The following is a 23,995-nucleotide window of genomic DNA, read 5'->3' as shown; positions in this document are numbered from 1 at the left end:
CGATTCTGCACTGAGTGGAACGCAAACAAATGAAGGAAGATGCTTCTGGTTTGAAAACACCACCCCAAGATTGTCAACAACCCTTGACGTGACACCACGTTCCATCGTGACCAATGGAACGCAGCGCGCGCTGAAGGGCGGCTTTGACCTCTTGGTACTGTTGGCTCGTTCAAAAGAGGGTGTCGTCAGAGCTCGCAAAGATTTTGAGTTTCGCCAAGCTCGAGCCATCCTGCATAGCACCCCTGTAATAAATGATGTGGAGAATGAGTGCTTCTTTCATGTTCCTCTCCGTTAGTCGCTGCCCGCATGCACTCTTGACATCTGCCCATTCAAGCTTTACCGAAAACTTCATTGCAGGTTATAGAACGCATGACTAGCAATCAAGTGCCGCAAAGAACTCTTCACGGTGTTTGCTTTTGTATCCAATACCATTAGAGTAGCGGGCTCACATGACTTCAAATCACGTGGGTGAATTTACGCGTCTGGCGACCACGGCTTAACTCTAATCAAAGTGCAACCAGATAGCGGCATATTGTTTTTCGTCAAAAACTAGATGAAAGCCGAGCACTATTCTTAAGCCCACCATGGTCTGACACAATGTTTGAGCTGCCTGTTTGGTTTACGTAGCACTGTATTTGAGACCCTGAAGAGACCTGGCAAGTTGTTCATAGGCCAAACAGTTTCTTCGATATGTTCAGTCCAAACAGTCTCAACCTTCTGAAGCGGCCTTTTGTAGCATCTCTGAGTGATACTGAAGTTTGTAAGAGCTCCTGGATCACCCAAACCCTTCCATATTTCTCGATGAATCGTTTGACTGAAACAGTCTCACGGTGCCTCTCATCGAACACAGCGGTAGAACTCAGCTTGCCTTTGCCGGCATTGTGTGTGAATCACCGACGCATGGAGGAAGAACAATGTCCATGTACTACGTGGCCTTCGGTTTCACAGAAGAAAGAATTGCGTTGGAAACGTCTTTTACAGCGCATGGTTAATACGCAATCAATATGCTGCAATGGCCCACCTCCTGGAAAACCAAATCCAACGAATGACGGGCCCAATTCATGCAAATTGATTTCGGCTGAAAGTCGACTATATTCTCTTTTTAACTCCAGGGCAGCCCCTTAACTTTTGTTTCTACTCTAGATCAAACACAAAAACCAATCAGCTAGCTTCGTCTTGGGCTAGTACGGAAGAAAGGAGAGCTGCACTGCAGTGAAAGCTGAGCGCGGGTGAGAATACTCTGTCAGCTGAAATAAGCAGAGAATACACTTTTTCTATTCAATTGGAATTAACCGAGAAATTTACATACAGAAACCTAATTAGATTTTACAGCACACCGATCATACTTGTAACATTCTGGAGTACCCTGGCAAGACGAACATGCATGCCAATTCACTTTTGTTCAACCAATCAAATGGTGAAATAGGTTGGCTGAAGAGCAAGTGCATTGTGTGAACGAGGGTGTATTTTACTTAATATTTTAAGTTCCTCTGCTAGCCCACCCTTGAGCACTGCGGTGCAATCCATGACAAAAAAAAGGGGGGGGGGGCGTTAGTGGCGTTAGTGCAGAATACTATGGATAGAAGTGAGGGTTGAAAAACTCTGGCCACAGCTCGGCACCCCCTACCCTCCTTATTTTATTCCCAGAATACGTGCCCACTTTGGTTGTTTTCAAGAAAAACGAGGGCACGCACGCTGGACGAATGACACCCTGTAAGACCTCCGTTTTACAGCGGAGCTATCACGCTTTTCGTTGTAAGTATCAACTTGAGTGGCCTCTACCTTTCTAAGAAAGCGCGTGCAATGCAATAAATCGGTTGGCGTGCACTCTCTTCATCCTCCTCACTTACCGCTCCCCCTCTCCCCCAACGTGTGCGCTCAGCGCTCTCTCCCCCGCTGAGCTGAGGATGGGCAAGAAAACGAGTGCAGTAAAAAAAAAAAGTAGCTAGAGAAACAAGAGGACAGAGATAGAAAGAGATACAGAGAAACAGGCAGAAAGAACAGAGGGCTCGACAGTAAGAGAGGGAGAGAATAAGAAGAAAGTGAGAAAAATATAGAGAAAAAGAACGAGTGAACGCTAGAGATATATAGCGAAGGAATGCAAGAACAATAGATAGGTAGCAAAAACAAAGTGAAAGTAGAGAAAAACTAAGAAAACAAGAAAAGACGCCAAGCTCCACTTTCTTCAGCATTGGCATCACTCGTGTGAAACTGGCTTATTTTTTTTTTTGTTGGAACTTTATAGCGAGCTCCACCACCCGTTTCTTTATTTTTGCTTGAGAGCAGCGCACGCTTAATCCACTCCTCGTGAGCTAAAAAAATTCCATAATACGGATTTACCATAGAGAGGGGGTCGCTGAGCGCCTTGCTTCAGAAGAGGCTCTAGCTTACCGTGTACTCCGCCCCCCCCCCCCCCCCACTCCTGCCTTGAGGAGCCCGTGAGATAGTATAACTTTTGGCACATCGAAGCAAATACGACTGTTCTCTCATTTATTGTGAAAAAAAATTGTTTGGGGTTCATTAGGATAAAGAAATGATGCCTTGTTGATTCCTGTACTGAATTTTAAATGAGAAATACTGACTTATACTGACCTTATAAATAAGACAGAAGTTTCAAAGAGTCATGGCTTGTCGTGATGCATACGAAAATGTCGGGACCCACAAATAAGGCGGCCATGCTAATATTTTTCTCTTGAACATAAATATATCAACTTTTTTACAATATTCCCCTAGATGGTAGCCTGGTTTATCACCATGCTTTACAGTAGTATGAATATATATACAAACAAAAGAATCGTACAGTCACAAATCTGCATGTTGCCCTCCATAATGTTTCGCGAAGGTGAGTATCCCTCAAGGACAGCAACAGCGCTGTTGTGTTCAAGATCTGTCGTTCTTGAGTCGTACTCGAAAACTATCACGCATGACGTGTTCGATGTTTTCGCAAGTATTGTGACCTATTTTGTACATTTTTTACTGCAAAAGAAAGCGCCTGAACTCAGTGAATGATCGATCGAAACCAAACATGAGAGTGTTCCCGACAAGTGTTTGGCTCAATGCTATAGTTAACAAAACGAGGAAAACGACACGCAGTTGAAACAGCATCGAACGCGCTGAAATTTGCGGACAGCGCGCCCACCTGAAGGAGTCTGGGAGAGAGACACGGCGCGCGTCAAAAACAGCGGCAGCGGCGCGTTTTTGCGCGCCAAAAGCGCTTGCCGGCGCGTGGCAGCGTCGTCGTTGGTTGCGGCCGCCGCCTTCGATCGCGCTCCCAGCTGAGAGGCGCGCCGCGCGACTCCGCGCTGCCAATCGGCAGACGCTGTCGGGCGCGCGAACGCACCAGACGCGTTCTCCGACCGCTCCTCACGCGCGGCTTTGACCCGCACTTGGCTCGGCTGTTGTAGCGAGTCGCCCAACATACGGCACAGCGTCACCTGTCATCGCGCCGCACGGAAAGCACTTCGGAAACGGGAGAAGCTAACCTCACCGAAGAAACTTTTCGTCTTGCAGACCGTGAAGCAACAACGCCAACTACGCCAAGTCTTCGGTGTCGCCACACGGGGCGGAAACCAACGTTAAGTGTGCGAAAGAGAAGCTGCATCTTGTGTTTTGTGTTCTGACGTCGCAGCGAGGAACCTCGTCACTGTAGGCTTCGAGTCTCGAGAACAGACAGCGAAAGTCGTGACTAAAATTGGATTGTTGCGTGTGTTGTTCGACTAGTTGTGCCGCTGACAGCTGGCGCAACTACGTGACCGGCGCGCAAGACCTCCTTGACGTGAAAACCTGTAGGAACGTAGCTACGATTGCAGTTTTTTTTTTTGTAGAGCGTGATTTGAGCGTCAGTGAGTTTTTTCGATGTTTTCGCGTTATTTAGAGCTGTCAGATTAGCGCTCAGCCCGTGCATTGAACTCACACCATCTGTGTTTTCAGCAAAATGTTGAAAATAGTCGCGTGTCTGCAATTCGCCGCTGAATTTCAAAGGTGAGAGGAAGGATTAAAAAAAGTTAGGTCATCGTTCGGAACGTTGCTTGCCTTATTCGCTGGACATATACGAAAGAGTCGAGGAGACTGTTGATTGAAAAAAAAAAAAAAAAGCTGACATTCCGAATCCGAAAATTCCGATTGGTGGAACCGAAGTAAAAGAACACGCAGAATAGTCGACTATTTCGGTTGAAAATTCGAGAGACTCTAGCACCACGAGCGAGCAACTTCGAACTGCCAAACTTCCACCCAGGAAAATCTACACGCAGCTTGTCGGCACTCAGAAGTGCAGGGAAGCGTTATCGACTTTTATTTGTACGCCGACAAATCGCAAGCTAGCGAATCAAGCAAGCAGTAGAAGCAGTCGATTCAGTTGCGAAGCCTCCTATGCTCATTACCATGACAGAAGATCAGCGAGTGGCAACAGCGTAGCTTAGCACGATTCAATTTTTATTCATCACTTACGAGCAACGCCAACTACAGCAGGTCTCGTACCCGACGGGCAGTGTAAACTAGTACGCACTGCGACTGACATCTGTTGGCGTGATGGGCTAAAGAGTTCACCTGCGCGTCATGACTACGCGCTCGCCACGTTCACCGAGCGCCGTAACTCTTAGCTTGTTTTCGACGCACGTTCCGCGTTTTTCGCGATCGATCCGAGTGCCTGGTCGCAGCGAGCCCTAGGTGATAGCTCAGCGTGCGCCGTGAAATCAGCGCTTCCGTTTGCGAGACGAATCGGCGGAGACGCGCGAAGAGTGGGTTCTCAAAATACATCGCGTGGCACGCCACGCAACTGTTAGCGCGCCGGTGGGAGCGAACTGGAGGTGCGCGTGCCCGACATCGACCGGTGACAAGAAGAACACGGAAATTTGAAGCGGAACTCCGCGGCCCGCTATATTGACAGTGGGTGAAAGAGTTCCCAGAGGCCTCTTGCACTTAGCAACCCGATAGCTTGTGATGCAGAGTGACCAATGTGAGCTTCTTGAATATAATACGGTATCTGGGTTACGTGACTCTAAAAGAGCATAGGACGCAAGAAAGATAAGCGCTGTGTTTGATTAGTAAGGTGAGGAGCAAGGTTTGATTGGTAATTTGGGCTCATCACTAATTTTTTTCGAACTTAATTTCCTTTTCTGTCCCTCTAAAGGGAAGTTACCTGAACCCTACTTTTGCCGGCTCCAAATGAACATTTCTCCTTTTTGATATATGACCCAATTATTCACATGACCTGAATGGTAAGAGAGAGAGAGAGATAAAACGTGCGAGCTTAGCATATTTATATGTTGATGCCAATCAGTCCGTCTCACATTTGCGCAAGGTTGCCATTTGCCGGTTAGTTCTAGCCGCATGATTCGGAGCTCGCAAACAGGCGACTTGTTTACCGCATGCAGCGAGCCCTGCTGGGGCTACTCTGCAGATTCTGGTTAACAAGCCACAGAGTATTTGATAAAACCTCAAAACAGAGCTTTTGCTTATGCAGACAGGCTTGGCCGTAAGCGTTCGTGGCACTCCTGCCTCACAAACGAGCCAAGCGTCTCCAAGTGCTAATTGACCTACTCAGTTGCCTTACACATCAGTGACCTACTTTTTTATTTCGTTAATAAACCGATCGATAAGAAAAAGAAGACCTTTTGCGAGTTTTCATGTGAAGAAACATTTGCCAAGTGACCAAAAACCAAAGACGTGAAAGTATTCTGGAGCGAAAGACTCTGCTGCGACGGGGACACGAGACGGCACGAAGAACACCTCCCGTGGACTGATCTCGCTTGACCCAGTGACCACTGAGGCACCATAATAGACACACCACTTCTCGCATGTCGATTCCTCGGAGAAACAAAGGACCGACACTTAGGGACTTCACTGACGAAGACAAGACTGTGGGAAGAGACACTTTGTAACGTGCCATCCGATGGACATGCCTTCAGCCGCGCCTTCGTGCGCAGGCTGCGGCTGAGCGGCGCAATCGAACCGCGAAGACAAGCGTGAACGAAACTAACGCGAGGCGAGGCCGTGCCTCGAAAGCCATGTCAATGTTGGTCCGCAGGGGAACCATGCTGCACCGCAAGGGCAGCCGACGCTCGTCGCAGCCCAACCTGCGTCGCGCCAGCATCGCGGTCACGGGCGCCTACTCGGCGTCCTCTTCCTCGCGCCGCCAGTCCATGGCGGTGCCCGCCTGGTCTCCTGCGGTGGCCGGCAGCGCCTCGTCGTCGTCGCTCAGCCCGCGGAACAGCCTGGCGGCGCCGTCTCGCCACCGGGCCAGCCTGTCGCCCGGCCCTTCTTCCTCCGACTTGCAGCTGTCGGCACTCGGCGGTTCCTCGGCGGCGACGCGCTGCGTCACCGTGGTCCCCACGGCAGCAGCCGGAGCCAGGTCTCCCAGGGTGTCGCCGAGGCCATCGCCAAGGGCATCGCCCCGCAGTTCACTGTCGGTGCCCGAGAGCGAAGAGCGAAGGCGATCCAGCTGCACGGTGAGTGGCGGGGCTGCTGGCGAAGGACGTCGCTAGAGCCAGCGTTTCCACAACGTTTAGTATAAGACATCTATTTGGTTAAGTTGATTAGTACTTAATAAGGAACCTAGGAGCGGTAAAAAAAATGCGAATGTTAGCTAGACATGCACGTCCAGAGCTCCTGTCCTGTGTGTTTCTAACTCGCGCCCCCGTTCTTTTAGCACTCCTTTGTTCCGCATCAAATTTAGACAGGGGTCGTCATCGGGGAACTTGGTGTCGGACGGTATTTGGCCTGGCGAAGTCTTTTTGTCGAAACGCTGGCTCCACCGACATTCATTGGCTGACGACTCATTACGCTAAGCCTCCATTGTTTACTAAACATTTGTCGTGTTTAGACAGTGCTGTGGCTCGACAACTCGGCCCAAGTGTTGCGAGACGCTAAATAGCCCCTTGTAGCTTCTTGGGGTTTTTCGCACAAGGAAAGGTGGTGACGCAAAGTTGAATTTCTCAACCGCGATGAAAGTTTTCTTGAGTTGTGAGGCTTTCTTGTCGAGACACTCACATCAGGAACGTTTGTAGCCTGGTGATCAACTTCTAGGTGGATGCCAAGCTCTTGAAAGGATGAACAGATGTATGATTTGACCCTCTACATTTTTACAGCGTAGTTTCAGCTGAAGTCCTGGTACTACAACTTCTCAATATTACAAAGTACACAAGATGCCCATTGATGACTATAACTCATTGCTTCACTGTGTACGTTGGTGTAGCCAGTACTCTGAAGGAGAGGTCAGATAAAGTGCTTGACATATAGGTTGTTTTTTTCTCAAAGAAAGTGCTTTCAAGCGGACGTTGCTGCTTGACGGAAGCAGCATGCGCTCCTGTGGTTTGCCCACACAAAAATAAATAAAACAAGAAGACCAAGAAAAGATTATTGCAGGATCGCCACTTTAGAAACCAATAACCTTTTTTTTTACCCGTCAAGAAAGGCCGATGACCTGACTAACTTACAAATCACTTACTGTCAGAAAGAGTTCAGGGAAAGAAGCCATAATAGCCAATATTTTCGCGGGAAACGTTATTTGAAAATATTCGTCATTTTTGCTTTTCCCTAAGAGATTTTACACGAAATTACCATGTTCTGAATAATGGTCTAAGCAAAACCTTCGCTGCATAAAAAAGCCTACAGGACAATAAAAAACAACAAAAAACAAACTCCATGTGGTGTTATGCGGATACAGAGAAAAGATGAACAAGAGAGGGTGACAGGCAGCCGCACCCACAAACGTGCTTACACAACAAAGTTTCTTCGTATTTTTTTGCTCGAATTACTTAATTCTTGTTGAGCGAAACGCGCAAGCTAAATAATGTAAATATACAGAAATAAAGTACCAAATGACCTGTAAAAGATAAGTGGCACAGCCTTCGTCAGAGTATATCGTAGTGCGTTGCCAATAGTTGCGCCATAAAACACTACCTATCATTTTCACAATCATCATCATCATTAGATACGATAACTGATAACGCCGTTTTTTTCATAGCATGACGCTGTTTTATGAAGGTGTAGTGCTTGGTACGAAAAAAAAAAGCTGTCGTTACGCGCGCCAGAATGACGCAGCGAAATGTTCGCAATAATTCATGCCAGAAAGCAATGAAACCAATACACTGCAATATTTTCAGGATTTGGTGAGGCGTTGAAGGCTTTAATAATAAAACTGTCCCTTCCCCTCTCCGAAGAGGGAGTTAAAAGGAATACGACTAGCCTCGCATGTACTTTCTGGAACGAGTTTTGTTTGTCTTTACTTTCGCGCATCGAAAAAAACTTTACGTCAGACGCGTCATACAGAGCTTGGACGTAGCTTTTCGAGCAAGGAGTGCGCGTTATTTTTTAAATAAAGATATTGCTTTCTAAGTCGAGAGAAAGCGGACATGTGCGTTGTCAGCATTTGACAGCTAGATGTACAGCTGTTGTAGAGCGTATAGGCTACGAATGTGCAATATGCATGCCATTCGGCGTGTAGCCAGCTCGTCGGGACGCAGATGAGAATAGAAACGGAAACGGTACTAGGAAGCGACGAGATGCTACAGTTTACTGGTTGCGAAAATCTCATCTGCTCCCTACGCCGCATCCGTGGCTTTCTCCGTAATATAAATTCCGATGTGGCCAGTGGAATATTTATCAGTCTGCATGCCCACTATCTCATTTTTTACCACCATGCTTCTAGAGAAACTAGAGAACATATGTATTGTGTGCTCACCGTCTTCGGAGTTTTTTTTTATCGTAGTCTTCTTCTTCATTTCGTACGTTTCAGAGGAAGCTTGTTTGGCAGCTCTGATACTAGCGTCATGATGTCGAGATTTAGCCCACTCTCCGCTACAAATATTACCAATGGGGCTTTCAAAGAGACATTGTGGAGTGAAAATTATGTTCCAAAAGTGAAGTCAAGTCTTAACCATCGAGGCATGGGCAGGATAAAACTTTAGCTCAATGCTGAGAATACATGATGATAGTTAAAGCGTGAGAACAGAACGAACACACAGAGACTAGGACACCATTCGTGTCCTTGTTTCTGTGTGTTTATTCTGTTCTCGCGCTATAACTCTCATTATGTCCTACCAACTAGCCCAAGCTGTCACTCTTCTGAGAATACAGTAGCGACTCTCCACACGGCCTATGAGTTTTGTACGCCTATTCGTTTCGGACAGACTCTGTTAAACTTCTCTATTTCTCTTGCTGGTTTCCTTAAAAAGCCTGAAATAAATTGTCGGCCATTTCATTAGAGGTCTTGTTTGCGATCTCATTCGAATTTATCTCACTCATGAGGAACAGTGATCTATTTTGCCATCAACTTACCATTTACACTTGCAAAACTAATGCTTTTTGTCCCTTGTCGGGTATTACCTGCGAATGCTATGTAATTCAGGTGAAGTATTTTGGCTGCATATTTGCTGCTAGGTAATTGTGAGAGCTTCCACTCTAGCATGTTTGTTTAAAACTTTCTTTGCTAAAACCTCCATCACTGCGAATACGATCATCGGTTGAAAAAAAATATTGCGCAGTTTACGAGGTTGACAAAAAAAATCATGTTGTTAAGTGTTATGCACATATTTTAAAGACCGCAAAGATACAGGTGTTGCGTTGTAACTGCGGGAAGGATGAAGGAATATCGTGAGCGCTTTGCGAACCAACCGTCTCATTGATACCGCTATTGTAATCGCATCAATGACACAATAATCTCTGAGATCCAACCTAAGCGTCTTTCAATTATGAAGAATATGAGGGCGTTAAAAGTAAAGAAAAACTGGGGACGTTGTACTGCATTTTCACAGATTACCGGTGGTTATTCCAGTGACTAAAAATTACGTGATTTAAAGGCAGTGGAATTTTTTTAATTAAAGATCATGGTATTGCGGAAAGCATTTCACTCAGTAAGGGGAAAGTATACTAGATATTCCTTTCCACATCAATATAAATTTGGCAGCATTATCTAAAAAATGCCAGCACTTAGTCAATATCACTAATTTCCGGCATTATGCAAGAAAATATAGCAGTTGAGCTACAATGTCGGCTGCAAACAAATATATACATTGTTTAGTAGTGCGATGTACATTTTTTCTCGATTGTTGTTCTACATAGTAGCTTGAATCTTCAACTGTAAGTTGCTAGATATTTCATTTCCGACTTCAAATAGTTGTTCTCACGGGCTTACTTATAAAACAGTGGCCCAGAAATCTATGTTTACTTCAGGACCATACATTTAAAAAAGTTGTGCCCGCTTTGTAGACTGAAAACGTGATCGGGAAAGCGTATACATGCAGCGACTACAGCACGAACAACAGTATCTGACAGCTGCAAAGAGCGAATCTAACCTTGATGATTGATTGATATGGGGTTTAACGTCCCGAAACAACACATGATTACGAGAGACGCCGTTGTGAAGGGTTCCGAAAATTTCGACCACCTGGGGTTCTTTAACGTGCACCCAAATCTGAGCGCACGGGCCTATGGCATTCTCGCCTCCATTGAAAATGCAGCCGCCAAAGCCGAGATTCGATCCCGAGACCTGCGGGTCAGCAGCCGAGTACCTTAGCCACTAGACCACGACCGTGACACGGCTGTGAATCCAACCTTGAAATCGGCTTCGAAATGACCATTTAGCCGTCTTCATTTAAGCGACAACAGTTAATGCTAGAAAAAGGTCAAGTGTACCGGTTGCCACCGAAACTGGCATAAAAAAAAAAAAAAATAAGCGTACGCTGAACACGCCGTACTCCAGCTTTACGTGACTCCCGTCGTCACCACCATGCCGTGCTGTCGACTGAGACCTAAAACGGTGAATTAAAGTTTAATTCGCCATTTTAAATCTCCGTCCGATTTGGCAAACGGGTCACGAAATACTCGGGCGTTATACAAACTTCTTACGCAAAGACGTCTAGCAAGAAAACTTGGACGGCGTTGTTGCGTTGATATGTCAACTATAGCCTCCGCTTCCTACTTTTACGTGTAGCGAGGAACAAGTTACACGAATAGGTGGTGCAGTTTTGTCGTCACAGTCAGTAACAGCTGTAAACACGCAGGAAAAATCAAGCTCAAGTGCGTTTTTAGCCGATAGGTAGCAAAAGCGCTGCTCCGAACAACAAGCATGTGCTTGGGATCGTCGCAAGCTTCAGCTTATTTTGCTGATGCGTGCTCTCTCTTTAGGCGTCCGGCGAAGAGGCAGTGTTACCAGTCGCTGTGCGTATATTTTGCGTTGCGATGGCTAAGACCACAGAAGTATATGGTGCTGAGCTTGAGCATGCTGTGTGTGTGCGTGCGTGCGTGTGTGTGCGTGTGTGTGTGTGTGCATGCGCTAGTGCATGTATATTTGTGTGCGTGTGTTGGCAATAAACAACTGAAAGTGACAATCAAACCTACGACCAACAAAAAGAACCATGACATATCTAACTATGGAACGAACTTGTGCATGTAAAGAGCCACGAGTACGTATTACGCTAACGCACTGTTGGGGCTCAACATCTAGTAGAAACCTCACGCTCCGTCACCTATTTGAAACACCCAAATGACTTGAGAAACAGCCGTTTGCGTTTTGTCGGCATATGGTATAACTTTTCGATTTCGTCTGGATGTGTTGCTTTCGGATACGGCTTAATACTGTATGAATGTCGAGTGTATCACATTGTATCACAATACAATCGCTTTCGTAACACGTAACTTTCATAATGGGCGTTTGAAAGTGACAACTGTTGGTCTTTGCGTGCGGTACATTTCGTTTTGTAAGCGATTGGACAACGATTATTTTTTCTCGCATCTTTGCAAGTGCTCCTGCTGAGCGATTGCATTTTGCAGGTGTATCTGCACATGTTATAAATAGATAAATAGATAGATAGATAGATAGATAGATAGATAGATAGATAGATAGATAGATAGATAGCATACATACATACTCGTCTTTGAGCGTGCAGTTCGTGCCGGTGAGGTGGACGACGCGTTGGCCACAGCTAATAGCCGCGGAGGCAGAAGAAAGAAAATCCCACCCTAAAATTAATTGGTGAGAGCAGTCAGTCAGGACGGCGAACTGAATGTGGTGTCGGATACCATCGATGAAAACGCGGGCTGTACAGAAAGCGGATGGGCGAATGGTATACCCCTGCGCAGCAACCAACGTGGGTCCATCGTAAGGGGTCATCACTTTTTTCAGACGTTGGCCTAAATCGACGCGCATAACAGAAAGTGCCGCACCCGTGTCCACCAGAGCGTCCACGAACACTCCTTCCACTACCACCGAAATCATGTTGCACGGGCCTGATGGAGGAATATCAGTCCTAATTCGGGATGCAGCTTTTCCCGCAGAAACAGCATCACTTAGTTTTCCGAATGACTGTTAGTGACGAATGAGGCAGGCCGAAGTGGGGAGGAGGAGTGGCGAAAAGGTGATGGTGAACGGCGTCTGGAGTTCCGGCTGTTCCGAGGTCCACTCGATGCGGGCGGAGAGGGAGACCGGTGTGGAGGTGATGAATGGCGTTCACCTTGATAGTACACATTGCGTTCACGCATGTCGTAACCGCGGCTTTCGTCTTGCTGGCGCTTGCGGCAGAAACGAGAAATGTGGCTGCGATACCCACAGTAATGGCAGACAGGGCGGGACGAGTGCCAGGGTGGGGAGTAGAAGGCGTTAGGGGCACTTGGAGATAGCGCGCTCAGGTGGGCCGAAGAAGGGTCAGGTGGCATCGAACAACAGTTGACCGGGGGAGCGGCAGCAACCGACGCGTAGGATGGTTGCGGCAATGTCACGTGTACGTTGCTCGGAGGCGCGGCAGCGACTTGAGCGTAGGTTGATATGGTGCGAGAAACAGGTGGTTGTACGAGATCAGGGCCGGTCATGGATGTAAGTTCACCCCTGATGAGGTCACGCGAAAGAACTCCCGAAGACTGTGTTGAACGCGGTGAAGAAGGTGTGAAGCCCATAGACCGAAATTCTTCTCGTATAATGTCCCGGATGAGGTCACGCAGATGGCTTTGGGACGTGGAGTGGTGGTCGCCAATGTCCGCTTGGAGACGAACGGAGTCGAACGAATCAAGGCACTGGCATGTCGCGACGACGTCAGTGATAGTAGCCGGATTTTGCGCAGCGAGAGCATTAAAAGCAACCCCGGTCCAATGCCTTTCAAGATGTGGCGTACTTTGTCCGATTCTGGCATAGATGAATTGACACGCCAGCACAGTGAAAGGACATCCTCAATATAGGAAGTGTAACATTCGCCGGGATGTTGTCGGCGAGTATTGAGGGTCCTCTTCGCGATGGTGGAAAGAATGGTCGGTGTCCCAAAAACATGTCGCAGCAGGTGCTGGAAGTTCGCCCAGTCGGGTAAGTCAATGACGTGGTTGAAGTACCATGTCTTCGCCACACCGGTGTAGTAGAAAGTGACGTAACGGAGCTTGGCGCTATCGTCCCAGTGATTAGCAATACTCACGCGGCTGTACTCATCGAGCCAGTCTTCCACGTCTTCCCCGCGAAGACCGGTGAAGAGAGGGGGATCCCGCTGGTGGCTGTGTACGTAAACAGGAGGCATGGCTGAAGACGGCGGGGGAGAGATGGCAGCAGCGATGGTTGCAGCGCCGGCAGGCTCGTTCTGTGGCATGCTGCCAGACAGTGGAGGCAATCGGTGGCCTGAACGCAGCTTCAGGGAGTCGAGCGAAGTTGGAGAGGACCGAGGACCGAAAATCCACCTCCACCACGTATGACGTCTGGGTTGAGACAGCTTTTATTCAGCCCAAGGGCTCAGCAACGAACGGGCAATCTCAGACCGAGCGTGCACACACACGATGATGATTGTGGTGACACCCAGTGAAGATGAGGACAGAGACCCAGGCGGATGATGATGATTGTGATAATGCATATATGAAACGAAGCGCATGACGAATGCCCACAATACATACATACATACATACATACATACATACATACATACATACATACCAACATACATACATACATACATACATACATACATACATACATACATACATACATACATACATACATACATACATACATACATACGTATATATATACACGTTTTTCTTAGGCAAATGCAAGGAATCAAAATGAAAACAATGAAAACAATAATAAAGACAATTTTACAATTGTGCTAAGACACATAATGCGCGTGGGCATTTTGTGGTTTAAAGAATACTCAGGTGTGGCTGCTGTTTTATGCTTGAAACTTTCTGCATTCGGTCGGCTATTTTTCATGTTTCAAGCAGCCCCACTGTAATCAACACAACAAAAGTAAGTTGAACAACGAGCATTTGAGTTTATAAAGATAACTGGGCGATCGTAGTGCACCGGCAACGATGAAGCCGGTTCCTCACTGTGAAAAAAACAACAAAACAAAAATAATGATCATTATTGCTCCATTAATGAAAACAGTGAAGTTTACAGACTTTTTCTCGCCGAGGCATGATTGTTGAACGTGACTACGTAAACACTGTTTTCACAATGACAATGTCACCACAGAGTAAAACATACATCGGTGGATTTCATTATGTGGTGTCCGAGTGTCACTGAGGTATGTTTTAAGTTAATTATATCAGAGGTCTGAAACCCACTTCAGTTAGCGGACCACAATCTCGAAATTGACAACCACGAGGGCTAGGACTGTGAATAAAGTGAAAAAATAGGGGGGGGGGGGCGAGAAGAGGGCTCAACAAAGTGGGCGCTACGCTGCGAATTCAAAGAACGCAGTTTTGGTATTTCGCATATTCATAATTTCTCAAGAGGGTTTGGCGTCAGGTATCGAGTCGCATATCAACTATAATTTCTGAAATCACACAATTCTGGAAGCCAAGTCTGAAATATGTGTAATTTATACTTTTACCTCTCAACACATGGTGACCTACCTGATGGGTTGCTCAACAACAACAACAACAACAAAAAAAAGAATGAAACTAGTCCCGTCTCTGTAACTTGATCCAGCAACACGTCATTAATCGCAGTTGGTAAGTAAATTATGACAGCACGATTTATCAGGTCGCAGGTATTTTATTACATCTCAATTCGCGAGCCATGTATGTAAGGGCACTGAATTATAAAGTGGGCCACTAGTCATAAGTGTATCCTTTTGTCACTGCTGCCTTTATCTCATTTGTTAAGATCATTGCTTTCCTGATCAATGTCGTTTTCCGTGCTTATAGTGTTTGTGCGCGCATGCATAAAAATGTAGCAGAGAAAGAACAGCAAGCCTTTAGTTATTCTTCGAGTACGCAGACAGTCTATAGCAAAGGCGACTTTTATAAAGGTCGTGTAAATGAAAATAAAAGAAGATGGCAGGAACATCCACTTGTCACAGTTTAATGAACAAGGAAAACAAAACGGCGATTACAGGGCGATGAAAAAAGAGCTCGAAGAGAGGATAAAAGAAAACAAAAGCGACGAGACGAAGCGACTGAGAAAGGGTGTCAGTGCAGTGCGCATTCAAGCATGTTCATTGCACGCTTCAGTAGCCTGTGACGGCTTAATGATCCTGACGTGCCAGGAACAAGTTTTTGTTGTAGTTACTCGTTTGGATCAGGTCAATTCTTCATTTCTTCAAAGAAGGAAAATAAAAAGGAACAAGTATAGGGCGCCACTGCACAGCGGTTGTTGGGAAAATTAAATGAGAAGAAATCAATTTTCTTTGAGGCACGAAACGTTACATGTAAAGGTGTAGTACACGTAGCCCGAGTGATTTTATACGCATGCGGGTAGCGTACAGTCACGAACGACTGCAGCGAGGTAATTTGTTGAAATGCAAGTGTCAGCATCTGCCGCAATAAGTGCACCACAGATTACGATACGTAATAACACCCCATTTCACCATCATATCAATTTGATCTTTTGTTGTTGCAGTATTGTTTGCTATCTTTTTGAGTGCCGATGACTTTACTGAACCACATGCCGTCAATCTACAAGCAATTCTTCTCCTAAAATAAGCAGTTATATTATATATATATATATATATATATATATATATATATATATATATATATATATATATATATATATATTAATGACCTAACGTGCGGAACAGTGCGCAATTATCTTTTGAATTTAAAATGTAATTTCTTTATATTGAGTGACACTTTCTCTTTTTGTGAGAACTAACAGACAATAATGCCAAGGAATGTATAGAGGATGTTCTGTGTAGCATTTGTAATGTAACTGTGAAGTAAGTACAGCAAACGAAAAAATAAATTGGTGACGGCAAAAGCTGTAACTGCAACCTTCGAATCCTTCAGTCTGGGCCGGCGCCAGCTTATCTTTTCGTCCACAGTACTTTCTTTCCACTTATATCACAAGTACATTAAACAACATCTCTTATACGTTCCTTGATATCATTGTCTCTTGATTCTCACTAAAGTTGTGTTGAACAAACGAACAAAAAAGAGTCCTTAAAACTAGTCTTCTTTCGCAACATTTTCGGTCTTGCTATTTGAGGCTTGCGTATCCCGAAAACCATGGCCAGTTGCGCGAAAAATTTTTCAGTCACCGCACAGCTAAGTGCGGTAACTGAAACAGATACCGCTGTTTGGACCCTCTAACCGACAAACCTACATGAAGTCCTCTACGCGTTTCTGCAATGAAAACACAGCTTGCCACTTCATTTTCAACACGCGTCTTGCCTTATAAGCTACACCCCGCCATGGAGTCGATGAAGCGTCTATCATGCTTCCCAGAAGAGTGATGAAAACGACATTCTATACATTACCAATGTACGTGACTTGTTCGAGTGATTGCGCAAGCCTTGCTACGGTCAGCGGCAAGCGTCTTGCGAAATTCGAATTCGAGGCTTATTGGTCAAACTCGCTGTCATAACTCTTAAGGTCTTACTTGTCGGCTTATCGGTATTGATGTTAACTTAATAGAAAAACACCCTCCAATGGAGTGAGAAGAAACAAAAAATAAATTAAAACAGCACGTGTCATCTTGCTCGTGACTTCTTTTGTCCTGTTCGCGCACCCTTGCTGCTTTGAAGAAAGACAACTGAACTAGCCGATGCCCCAACTTGAATAGAATCAAAAGGAAGGACGAATGGCCGCTAAAGGAAGCTTATATCCGTTATTCATGACTTGCCTGAAAGTTAAGTCGCTCTTAACGTTACTGTAGAGAGCGCTTTCTTGTAATAAGCCTCCTTTAGTTTCCAGTGCCGAGAATAGAAGCGTACTCAAAGTTTAAAACACCTTATGCTAAAAGCTAGTCAGTTCAAAAATGGCCGGTCAACTCCTACTTCTCGAAGACCTGACGGAAGCGTGGTACTCACGATAAGGGTTAACTACGCCCGAATTCGTGACGCCACCAATCCCACAATATTCTAGGAAGTTATATTCTGAAGTGCATGTAGAGTAAGGTTCGGAAGATTGCATTGCTGTTGCCCCGGACTCTCATCTTAGCTTACCAAAATCTTAATGATATACATGCAAAAACAACGAAATAAGTCAGTATATAGTCACTGTCACGCTGTCAATTTAACATGTTTAGGCGTACGAAGGCATGCCGTGCGAAAAAAAAAAATAAGTTTCTTGCAAGCGCGAAGTTCCTGCTTTTAGTTCTAAACTTTTTCGTTCTTTGCGTACATGAAGCAGCACCGTAATAAATAAGCACTGACATAAGGAAACACCGACCTGTCAAAAAATTAGGGATTTTGAGATGCGCAGGAAACTTTCAAGCCTAGCCGATGTATTCAAGGCCACATCTACACAGTGAATACGAAAAAACGCAGTTGGCGGGTACCGCAGGTATTTTGAGTGTGCTTGGGTTCTTTAACTTATACTAAAATAAAAATTTAGAAAGTTAGAGCTCCACGTGTTTATTCAAACGGCCTAGCATACAAAAAGAAACAAAAAAAAACACCCAGCTTAAAAGTTCCGTTAGTGATGTGTCGGGTGCGTTGGTGAGTCAGCTTTCGATTACCTTACATAAAGACGAAACGTCATGCCTGGCTCCGCCGTGGTGGTGTAGTGGCTAAGGTACTCGGCTGCTGACCCGCTGGTCGCGGGATCGAATCCCGGCTGCGGCGGCTGCACTTTCGATGGAGGTGAAAATGCTGTAGGTCCTTGTGCTCAGGTTTGAGTGGACGCCAAAGAAGCCTAGGTGGTTGAAATTTCCGGAGCCCTCCACTACGGCGTCTCGTAATCAAAAGGTGGTTTTGGGAAGTTAAACGCAACATATCAATCAATCAATCAATCAATCAATCAATCAATCAATCAATCAATCAATCAATCAATCAATCAATCAATCAATCAATTAATAATTCAATCAATCAATCAATTATCAAATGTCATGCCTGAACAGCCGTGCCTTTCATAAACCGACAGGTGTGCATTATTGACTGGTAGCGCTACCATAGGCGCGCATGCGTAGATACACTCTTGTGCTCACTTTCTTTTTCTGCAATAGCGCGCACTTTTGATTGGTAGTCGGCATTTGTGCTGTCCCGTTCTCTTGCGTCCATTTGTGTGCTGCCTGCCATTGTTTGTGGTAAATTACGACCAAGTCGAATACACTTTATGTCATATGTATAGAATAATATTGAATAATATTTAGAGAATTCTTATTGGCAAGTCCGACCTCATGGCCGCCGGGCGATAACTTTTGTCAAAGCTTCTGTGAAGGCGCGAATGGCCATAGTGGAGGTGCACTTTGAATAAAAAGGTAACAGAATGCAACCGCTGGTTTTCAATGGCGGGTTGTCGCGGTCGATGCAGGATCATGTGTTCATGAAGAAAGAGGAATAAAAAAAATCAGCCATCAAAGGGGGAGCACATTCCGTGTTCATGTGGGGCTCACCACGGTGTGTCGAGAGCCGGTGTGGTTTCCTCGGTAATGACGACCATTTCTCACTGCCGCACTTGAAAAAATATTTTTTTCTGCCTATATTCGGTGCCCTTTTTTGACTTAAAAGGAAAAATAACCTACGCCGTAAAGCCATATTCTGGTCGATAACATGACAGCTAGGGAAGGAAAAATTACTCCGACCGGGATTACGGGGAAAATGTTTCTCCGGTACTCTCCGCTTGCGGTTTCATGAACTAAGCGTCCTAAGTTGGGCCTGTTTTCTTAAGAGCGGGGCGATAAATCGTCAGAGGGCCAAAATAAATCACGGTAAGAAAACGAAGATAAAAAAATAAAACGTGACGTTGATGGCTGAGCGCTTGGTGGCAGCTCTCGGAAACCGCCTGGGCGATCATTTCGCTTTCGCGATAACGACTCGGACGGAACACAAGCAGGCAGGGAATACGAGCTAATTAGAGGCGCACGCTGCATGGCTGCGGCGCGCTAGAGCCGTGCACCGTTATTGAAGCTACATTACAGCAGTGGAATAAATCAGATATTTGTGACTGTATTCTTGCAGCTATACTTTGCATTCGTGAGGATCACACTGATGTAAAGCCCCGAACACACGCCGTGGGTCATGTTCTGAGCTGCAGATTCATGCGTGCGTTGTTGTCAAAATTAACAGGAGCAAGGAAAGTGCACGTGTAGTGGACAAACTTTGACAAACGCAATGTACACGACACCAATATCGTATGCTTAGGAAGGAACACGTTATTAGTGTAACATAGTCCTTGGTAATGAGATCTAACACACATTGACGCCAAGAGAAGTACAAAGAATGTCATTAGAAGTTATTTTTATGTAAATGTGAATGAATAAAAGTGGACGAAAAGATGGCTTGCCACCAATAGGATCCGAACCTGCGACCTTCGAATAACGCGTCCGGTGCTCTACCACTGAGCTACGGTGGTGGTCATCCCCCCGTTCACTTTATAGGATCCAGGTGGTCAAAATTTCCGGAGCCCTCCACTACGGCGTCTCTCATAATCATATGGTGGTTTTGGGACGTTAAACCCCACATATCAATCAATCACTTTATAGGATATATATGTGCATTTAAACGTGGTATCGTCAGTCAGCGCCACCTGTTGCTATTGCGGCGACTGTGAAACTTTTTTTTTTTTGCCTGTTGGCGTCACGTAGCCCGTGATCTTAATACAAGCTGGCGATAAATAAATCCTCGCATACTAGCTGAAGGCACAAAGTATGCCAGAACAAGACCCTTGCTATGAATGAAGGAAAGAAGCGTATATTTAAGGGCTTGGTTGTATTGTTAGACACAATGTTAACGAGAGTTGACAGACAATAATGACGTTATTATTAGGTCTAATGAACAAAACTAGCCCTTAAATTTACGCTACTTTTCTTCATAATTTATGGCAGACACATTTAACCAATAACCTCGCGCATGCTGCACAGGAGAATAAAAAAAAGCGCTTGTGGAGGGTGTTGGTAAAGTGTGACAGTATCGATACTTGTACAATCGATTGATATGGGGGGTTTAACATCCAAAAACCACCATATGATTATGAGATACGCAACTTGTACAATCGAGCAGGGCAGCTTTGGTGGCCCACGCAACGCGAGTGCCCTTTCAACCTTTTTCTGTGGCATCGCTCCCAGATACATAGATAACGTGATTTAAAAGCGTCTGAATATGCATGTCATGTATTCTGTGCGTCTATTTTTCTATACCTTATTGCCTTCATCAAAGTTGAGGTTTTCGGAGACATACAAAACAAAGCACAGTTTATTCTCTACAATTGTCATCATCCAATGTTGAGGTTGGATGTGGGAATACGAAAGGCAGCTGGTCAAAGGTGATAAAGCAGTCGCACAAAAACCAGTGTGAGCTAGTACGCCACGCACCAAAAACTCATTAGATTTTATTATTGAACCTTTTATTCTGAGATAATTCGAGCAGCCGATAATAATTTTTAGTCGAAAGCTGTCATGCTCATTAGCAGATACAAAAGATGGAAAAAAGAGAGAGACAAAAGCGAGCATAGTTTAGAAGTCCAGTCCTGCAACAAAAATATATTGTAGAGCTTGAGTATATTATGACGGCCGTGATAAATATAGTAACAAAGGACGTTCTTTGGTCGTACAGGAATCAATTTACGATCCTTGCATGGCTTTAGTAGAGTGCTCCAAGCGCATGTATTTTTATTGATAAAGCTCCATGGTATATGCTGCCGCTCCGTTCCTGTGGAGAAAACAGCGCAAAAACATGACGGGGGTGGAGGGCGGAGGGTTATAGTAAAACACGGGTTTCTGGCGCCGTGGTTTATTCGTCCCGCCGAGAACTGTATAGGAAGGGTGGAATCTGTAGTTGGACCTAAATGCATATTCATGAACCACGGGCAGTAAAGATAATCTGAATTTCTTTATTGTGGCTTTCTTTGTAGTTTCGTTCCTTTCATTCTCAGCAGAACGGAGACAGAATCCCTTTACAGCCATTGGTGGCAGCAGATAAATAAATTTGTAATACTTTTTTATGAGTTCCCTACTATTTTCTCTCTTCAAATATATGAGCTGTGACACTATTTAGAAGACTTACCCTACATACATTTAGAATTAATGGTAAAATGAAGAAAAACGTCAAAACACGAACATAGGAAAAGAGAATCAGACAATACAACCAGTGTTTATTTTGATTTCTGTGTGTGTTCGCGCGCTTCACTTTCTTCACGATGATCCTCCATCATCAAGATCAGCATTCGCTTGTTCTCAGATGAAGTTTTTGTGTTTTAATAGCCGCGGTAGAAGCAACCACATCACTTATGAAATTAGGCGAAACACCACGGAGGAGCCATCCTAGATGGTTTTATGAGCTTCCTTTATTCTTTACGCCACACCCTCCTTTGCTCTAATAATATTGTTACGGGGAGAAGGCGTCTGAAAAATACCTTTACTTTTGGTAAACCGGCAGGCATACAATATGGAGCCCAGTCAGCACGAGCTTGCCCTAAACATCGTCCTCTTTTCTACAATGTTCATTTGTGGCACCCCGTAGCATCAACCCCGGCGGCGAAGGCACCGTCTCGGTGCTTGGTTGGTCCGAGTAATATCGCTTCAGCCGAGTGACGTGAACAACGTCGGAACAAGATCGCGCGCTGGTGGCGTTAAGAGGTTCAATTTCATATGTGACGTCGGTGACTTGGCGCACCACACGGTACGGACCCGAGTACGGCGAAGTCAGCTTTTCGCACAGGCCAACTCGCCGCGACGGCGTCCAGAGAAGGACTGTGTCACCTTGACTGAAGTGGACATCACGATGGCACGCGTTGTAGACCTGTCGTTGTCGTTCCTGCGAATCGCTCAGACGCCGGCGAGCAATCTCACGTGCCTCTAGAGCACTAGAGATCACATCGCGGGCATATTCTGACGTGTGGCTAACGGCCGGAAGGAGCGTGTCAAAAGGCAACGTAGGTTCTCGTCCGTACAGGAGGAAAAATGGCGAGAAACCTGCAGTGTCATGCCGAGACGTATTATAGGCAAATGTTACAAATGGAAGGGCGGAGTCTCAGTCACGATGGTCGGAAGAAACGTACATGGCGAGCATGTCCGTGATGGTTCTATTTAGCCGCTCCGTGAGCCCGTTGGTTTGAGGATGATACGCCGTTGTGAACTTGTGCTTTGTAGCGCAAGAGTGTAATATGTCTTGGATAACTTGTGATAAGAAGTAGCGACCCCGATCGGTAAGCAGTTGCCGAGGAGCGCCATGGTGTAATATGACGTCTTCTAGAAGAAAGTCAGCGACGTTGGTCGCACAACTGGTAGGAAGGGCTCGCGTGATGGCATACCGAGTGGTGTAATCCGTGGCGACTGCTATCCACTTGTTTCCGCTGGCCGGTAAAGGGAATGGTCCTAGTAAGTCAACACCTACCCTATAAAATGGTTCGGATGGGATCTGAATGGGCTGAAGGCGTCCCGCTGGAAGGGTTGCTGGTTTTTTGCGGTGTTGACAGGATTTGCATGAGGTGACGTAACGGCAGACGGATCGGTAAATACCGGGCCAAAAGAAGCGACGTCGAACGCGGTCATAAGTTCTTGAAACTCCCAGGTGACTAGCTGTCGGAATATCATGCAACTGTGCAAGGACAGTCTGACGCATATGTTGCGGTATGACCAACAGCAGCTCAGGTCCGTCAGGATGCATGCTGTAGCGATATAAGACGCCATCTTGTAGCAGGAACATACGGAGAGACGGAGGAGTTGTGGGACCACTAAGCCGAAGGATTATATCTCTGAGGTGAGGATCACGGCGTTGCTGATCTCCGATGTTGCTAAACGCGGAAAGTGCCAAAACGCAAGTAGGCTCATCGCTCTCAGAAAGGTCTGCTTGGTCTACTGGATGACGCGACAAGCAATCAGCATCCTCATGGTGGCGACCTGATTTGTAGACAACCGTGTAGGAATATTCCTGTAGCCGTAGAGCCCACCGGCTGAGACGTCCACTAGGATCTTTTAAGGACGACAACCAGCATAAGGCGTGGTGATCAGTGACAACCGTGAACGGGCGTCCATACAAATACGGCCGAAATTTAGCCACTGCCCAGACGAGCGCGAGGCATTCGCGTTCTGTGATGGAGTAATTTCGCTCTGCTGGCGATAAAAGACGGCTAGCGTATGCAATAACGCGCTCGCAGCCATGCTGTCATTGTGCCAAAACGGCTCCGATGCCGTGGCCGCTGGCGTCGGTACGCACTTCCGTTGGAGCGCATATATCATAGTGGCCGAGAATCGGTGGCGTCGTAAGTCTACTCGTCAGTTCAACGAATGCTCTGGCTTGTTCAGGTCCCCACACAAAAGTCACATTTTTTTTAGTAGTTCCGTGAGCGGGCGTGCGACGTCAGCGAAATTCCGCACAAATCTACGAAAGTAAGAACAAAGGCCCACAAAGCTTCGAACGTCGTTCGCAGAGGTCGGCACAGGGAAGTCCTTGACGGCGCGGATTTTCTCAGGATCGGGACGAACACCAGAAGAATCGATAAGGTGTCCAAGGACAGTGAGCTGCCGGCGGCCGAAGTGACATTTCGACGAGTTTAGTTGGAGCCCTGCTTTGCGGAAAACCGAAAGAATTGTTGAGAGACGCTCGAGGTGAGTTTCGAAAGTTGGCGAAAAAACAATGACGTCATCAAGGTATCATAAGCAGATTGACCACTTGAAACCGTCAAGAAGAGCGTCCATCATTCG

At 45.9% G+C, this 23,995-nt stretch overlaps 1 protein-coding gene across 1 annotated transcript in view; it reads left to right on the top strand.

The window, feature by feature from the left end:
• Positions 1 to 3,331: 3,331 nt before the first annotated feature.
• Positions 3,332 to 23,995, top strand: part of LOC119163122 (uncharacterized) — a 183,149-nt gene continuing 162,485 nt past the window's right edge. The window contains exon 1 of the mRNA XM_037415068.2: positions 3,332 to 6,446. Coding sequence (XP_037270965.2) covers positions 6,006 to 6,446 — 441 coding nt within the window. The 5' untranslated portion in view covers positions 3,332 to 6,005. The remainder of the gene's footprint in view (positions 6,447 to 23,995) is intronic.

Source organism: Rhipicephalus microplus, chromosome 2, assembly GCF_043290135.1.
Source record: "Rhipicephalus microplus isolate Deutch F79 chromosome 2, USDA_Rmic, whole genome shotgun sequence".
Taxonomy (NCBI): Eukaryota; Metazoa; Arthropoda; class Arachnida; order Ixodida; family Ixodidae; genus Rhipicephalus; species Rhipicephalus microplus.
The sequence above is the reverse complement of the archived record's forward strand: the minus strand, read 5'-3'. Positions and strand labels throughout refer to the sequence as shown.